Source organism: Netta rufina (assembly GCF_964035555.1).
Source record: "Netta rufina genome assembly, chromosome: 2".
In the NCBI taxonomy this organism is placed as follows: Eukaryota; Metazoa; Chordata; class Aves; order Anseriformes; family Anatidae; genus Netta; species Netta rufina.
This window is the reverse complement of record NC_140124.1, coordinates 143,868,394-143,874,393: the sequence shown is the minus strand read 5'-3', so window position 1 is coordinate 143,874,393 and position 6,000 is coordinate 143,868,394. Positions and strand designations below refer to the sequence as shown.

General features: G+C 39.2%; 1 protein-coding gene across 1 annotated transcript in view; it reads left to right on the top strand.

The window, feature by feature from the left end:
* Positions 1–735: 735 nt before the first annotated feature.
* The window catches only part of TRPS1 (transcriptional repressor GATA binding 1), a gene marked incomplete at its 5' end in the record, with an annotated part of 168,343 nt that continues 163,078 nt past the window's right edge, over positions 736–6,000 (top strand). The window contains one exon of the mRNA XM_084306761.1: positions 736–1,662. Coding sequence (XP_084162887.1) covers positions 736–1,662 — 927 coding nt within the window. The remainder of the gene's footprint in view (positions 1,663–6,000) is intronic.

Sequence of the window (6,000 nt, the reverse complement as noted above, 5' to 3'; positions counted from 1 at the left end):
ATCCAGGCCTGTAAAATTTTATTGACAACGGGTTTCCTAATAAAGTTAGTTTCTCTTTGTTTGGCAAATAGAACTAATTACATGAATAATGGACTGTGGGGCCAGACTCTAGAATATCCATATAATCCCGTTCGAAGTTTATAGGCAGTACGAGGGGGAGCTTTTGCTGCAGAGAAGCCGGTACCTGCATAGGGAGGTTACTCTCTCTGAAACCTCTAAGTTGCTTACTGTCCTAAATCTGTTTCTTTCATAATAACATGTTTAAGTTCTCCTGACTATGTCTTTTGCATTCATTTTTGCTAAATTACATTATGTACAGTACTTGTACAGTGTATGAACATTAGACTACAAGGGTTTATTCTTGCTCTTTGATTTTTAAAATTATTTTAAAGGAAACAGTTATTTAACATTAATTCTGCCAGACTGTTATCTTCAGAAAAGATAACGAAACCTGTAATTTACTCACTGCAATGGCAGAGTTTCTGTAGGCTCTAAAGTTCTGTTTTAGTTGAGTTCAGCCTCAGTGTAACCAATTTTTTTTAATGTAAAGTTGCAATTTTCTGCACAGAATAAGAAGCTGCTTGACAAACATTTGCTGAAAATTTCATGTATTTTGTATAGCTCAGAATGCTTTAAGAAGTGCCAGGCTTGTAATCTGTTTTGTATCGTGAATAATTCTATAGGGTTTTTTTTGCTTCTTTTTTTTTTTTTTTTTTTTCTTTCTCTGTGGTAGATATGGTCCGGAAAAAGAACCCCCCTCTAAGAAACGTTGCTAGTGAAGGTGAGGTACAGACCCTTGAGTCTACAGGTACTGAAAGCGAAGAGTCTGGAAGGAAAAAAGAATTTTCCGCAGAGCAGATGCAAGAAAACACTGACCAGGGTGATGCGGCAGAGTTAAATAACAAGGAGGAACTTTGCACGCATGTCCAAGAGCCATCTTCCAGCATTAAAAAGGACTTGAAAAGCTCAGTGCTGAGTGAAAAGGCTGGCTTCAATTATGAAAGCCACAATAAGGGAGGAAATGTTCCATCCTTCCCTCATGATGAGGTGACAGACAGAAATATGCTGGCTTTCTCATCTCCAGCTGTTGGGGGAATCTGTGAGCCCTTGAAGTCTCCTCAGAAATCAGATGCAGATGACACCCAAGATGTGGCCCGTACCCCGTCAGGAGATGCAGCGGAGACAAATGAGGAGCATCAGATGTCGCCAAAAGCTTCAGATGAAACAGTGCAAGTGCAAAGTGGTCAAACCGATGGCCAAGGCTCAAGCCCAGTCCCCATGGCCTCAAAAAACCCACAAGTGCCTTCAGATGGGGGTTTAAGGCTGAACAAATCTAAAGCAGATTTGTTGGTAAACGATAACCCAGATACGGCGCCTCTGTCTCCAGAGCTTCAGGACTTCAAATGCAACATCTGTGGATATGGTTACTATGGGAACGACCCCACAGATCTCATCAAACACTTCCGCAAGTACCACCTAGGCCTGCACAACCGCACCAGGCAGGATGCTGAGCTCGACACTAAAATTTTGGCTCTCCACAACATGGTGCAATTCAGCCACTCCAAAGACTTCCAGAAAGTCAACCGCACTGTGCTTTCGGGGGTGCTGCAGGACATCAATTCCCAGAGGCCTGTCTTATTAAATGGGACTTATGATGTGCAGGTTTGTATTTCCCCAGTCCCCCTGCTTCTGCTAACTGCCTTCTCATCTGCGAAGCTGGCTGTTTGCAAAGCCTCCCCTACCTGCAGTTACAGTATTTCACTTAACCCGCTTAAGCCTTACGAACCATTTGGGGCCGTTTTAGCCAGGGTTGCTGCAGGTCTGCTTAGCATCTTGTACACTAGAGGAATACTTGGCTTTTTGACCAGTGATATTTCAGTGTGTGATTTAGTCATTGTGGTAATCAATAGTAAAAGATCTTATTCAGCAAACAGGCAAATTGCTGCATTGGTAATCATATCTGAAGGATTTGCTGTCATGGAAAGAAAATAGCAAATAATACTGAGAAATAACAACCAGAGAGACAAAAGACAGCAGCTGGAAATTAAAAATGTAGTCCTAAATTATCCACTGCTGGGAGTCAAGATTTGGCTTATTGATTCTTTATTAAGATAAAATAAATGACAAGTCTTGGCAGCTCTACAGTCATCTAGTGCCAGATAAACAGGATACACAATGGGTATTTAAACCGTTTTTAAGAGTAACAACGTCCTTCACATTAGTAAGCCTGCAAGGAAAGGAGTATTGCTTCAGTCATTTTTTTCATCTAGTTGGAGCAGTGAAAAAACTACTGTTTAGATACTGTTGTAAAAAAGAAATCTTATGTTTACCACAAAGAGAAAGACTAACAAGTTTTTTTCTTGGAGTCTCTGTTAGTTTCTTATCAGTTAATATTCAATAAACAGTGGAACAAAATCTTTGCCTTTTTTTTTTTAAAGATCCTCTCATGACTGAGCTGAGAGATGTTGAAGAATACGTCAATATTCTATGATACAATAATTCAGATTTTAAGAAAAAAAAATCAGTAACAAAATTTGCATACAAAACAAGTTCACATGCCCGTCCAATTTCAAGGGCATGTTTGCACAGGACATGACATCTGACCTGGTAGCAATGAGCAGATGAAGTGCTAGGATATATTTAATAGGATTATTTTTATATTTATATTTCTTCTTTTAAAAGAAAATGTAGCAGGTGGAAAATGCTTAACAATGCTTGAAGAGGTTGTAGCTATAAAAAAGAAATTATGCAAACCCGGTTAAGATGGTTAATACCGAACTTCAAGTAAGAAGCTGAAACAGGAACACAAGTCAGGAACTTGAGGCTTTTAAAATGATTTAAACTTTTCCTCTTTTTTCAGAAACTCTACAACTTCTTTGTGGAGCAGCAAATCAAACTAAGGTCGTTATTATGCGTAAAAGCTGCAATCTTTGAACTGCTGCCTTATTAAAAAGATCACTTCACTGTCTCGTGTCAGACACTCTCTCCTGTCAAACTGTGATTAGAAAGCAAATACGTGATTTAGTTAAAAGAGGTTAGAAGTGAATAATGTCAGAATTGGAAATGATGGTTTATAATTAGCACGTAGTATGATGTTAATACCTGGATTTCCTGCTATAGTTTCAGTTTGCTGACTCCGGGGACAGCATCTTAGAGCAACTGATCCATGCTGTCAGGAAGACATTCAAACTGGAACAGCTCAGGCATACAGTATAGAGGAATTCGAGTTTCTAAACACACTTTCATTTCCTCCAAACAATTGTTTCGTTAGGTCCTTAGTTATTTATAGGAAAGTTTATGCTTGATTAGAATGAGCTGGACACTTTTCCTATGCAGTGCTTTCAGAAATAAAACAGATGTGAGAGCTATCTCAGTTTGAGCTGATAGAAGTAGAAATAAAACAGCTGAACCTAGACTATACTTGTCTACTAAACCCTGGCAGTAAGATACTGCAGGGAAGACAAAAAGCGGTAGGAAACAGCCCATAGATAATCTACTTAAGATCAGTCTTTTCTCAGACGAAAAACATTTTCCAAAATAGAACAGACAGCCTATACAATGTTGGCAATTTATTTTAAAGAAAAAAATTGGATCTGGAAACTTAATTTTTAAGAGTGCTAATTTTCCCTGCCCAATTTGGGAAGAGAAGATTAAATAAGCTTTTGTGCCAAATGCCATACTTCATCACTTGCACATGCACCAGATGTTGATCCAGAACATGTCAGAAGATAAGTAACTGATTAATATTTTTATGCTTTCTCCTCCCCCATTCTCGATACAGAGCAGCTTTGTGAGATTCATAAACACAGTAAAAGAACATTTGAAAATCCCCTCTGCACCCACACATGTTTATATTGTTACTGTGTCCATTTTGGAGGGGATTTTTCTCAGGCATCTGAACGTCTGGCATCTCCTGCAGCAACGAGGGATCGCACTGACCGGAGCTGCAGTTAAAATTGGTTGAAACTCCTGTGTTACAAGGAGAGGGAACTGAACCCAAATAAGTGTTTCATCTAAACAGTATTATTTGGTATGTAGGTACCAGGCTAAAGGAAAATTATCCCTTTGTAATTAACTTGAAATAGTAGTGGACTGAGCTTAAGATCTGATTTATTGATCCCTTTGCTCTTAACAAACTGTTCTGTTGTAGCTGGGGTGGAAGGTATTGATAGATTTATGGTCTCAGGCCAGGGTGCTGGGCGCAGAAGAAACTGGAGGATGAAGATGACTTTGATCTGCCTCACAGCGGTCAGCTGGAGACCACTGTATACGAAGATTTGCAGTAATGAGGCATGCTCTTGAGCCCTGTAGTTTGCATTTGTAACAACAACAACAAAAACAATGGAAAAATGGAAAAATTACAGAACAAACCAATATCTAATATCCTATCTGCAGATACACGGAGATGTGGCCCCCTTTACTAAGGGCATTTTTAGATTTACACCACAGAAGTAAAGTCTGTCCTAGATAACCTTTTATTTTTTTTTTAAATGCCCAAGCCTCTAAACCCAGGTGTTTTTTTGTTTTGCTTTGTTTTTTTTGTTTTTTTGTACCAAAGTCAGCAAAGCAATAGGGATACACATTTGGCTTTACATCCAGCTACAAAAATATTGGGACTGTGTTTTGCAGTACATAAACAGGATTTGGTTGGGAACCATGTAAATAATCCAAGATTTTTGGCCTTAATGTGAAGATTTTATTTGACTGGAATATTTAATCAAGCAAAATTTCTTTGTCTTCTCTGAAGATGTGATTTAGTTTTGAAATTCTCTTTTATTTGTTGTTTCCATTTTCATCCTCAGAGACTTTTATTTCATTGAGTTACGATAAATTCAATAGGGTTGGGTAAATTCACTGAGCTGTTTCTGGGAGATTGACTTTCTTTCTGGTATGGATTTTAGAAAACGTTTGCTAGCACATCTCTGAATTCCCAGAGAATGTGTCCTCAGCTTTATTGCTGTTACCAGAATAATATTTGTAGTGAGTTCAATGGATCAGCTTTTGCTGCTGCCACTCATTGCCTTTTCTTCACATTTAGTTAATTGATCAATGTCTACAGGCAGTTTTGTTTTGCTGGATATTTTAGCCTGCGGTTGGCTAAAATGTGGACGTATGTAAGGCAGTAGACTTCAGGACAGATCCAAAGACTTAAAGTAAAATTCAGCTGACAAAGATAACAGCTATGATGCTGAAAACCATTTCTTTGCTGCTGCATGGTTAAGTGTCCTGTGTTTGATCTAATGGCTCTTTAATGTAAAATATGGAAAGGTCTGGAGACAGACAAGTGGGTAGCCAGTAGGCAGGAGTCTTGTTTCCATCCCCAGGTTTTTAATGACCGAGTGGGATGGCTTCAATAGAACGGCTGTAGAGTGCTGTCTTCTACACAGCCTCTAGCAAAGGAGTAGGACAGTTGGTGCCAATTGTCCAGTGAGGACGAAGAAGTGGGCTTGTATCCCCTCAGACAGAGCGAGGAAAGGAACCTACTTTTCCTGTTTCCTGAACAAGTGTTCAAGCCATTAGGCTATTGTATAAAAAGGGAGCACGACCCCATTTCCTGATACGTTTTAAAAGAAAACAGTGTCCCTCAAAGAAAGGGACAGACATGTCTGCATTCAGGTGAGGGTTTCAGATGGCATGTCCCAAGGGGGAAGAGTATTGATGCAGCCGTGAATGAAGACATACTGCAGTGCTCAGCATTTCTTATGGTCGACTCCGGGCAGCTTCACATCGTGTGTGCTACCTCTGAGGAGCTTCCTGCTCAGCGTGGCTCTGGTTCTGGAGCTTGTCATCACATATCTGCCTCCTCTCATGTTCAGCCTTTAAATAGATTCAGACTCCTTTCTGAAAGGACTAAAACGTGATAATTATTACTTTTTTTTTTTTTTTTTTTTTTTTTTTAATCCAGGCCTCTCATTTTGATTGTTTTATTGTCTTAGATACTGGCACAATCATGCCTTGTGAGACAAGGAGAGAAATTTCAGAAAAGCTATGGATTAATAA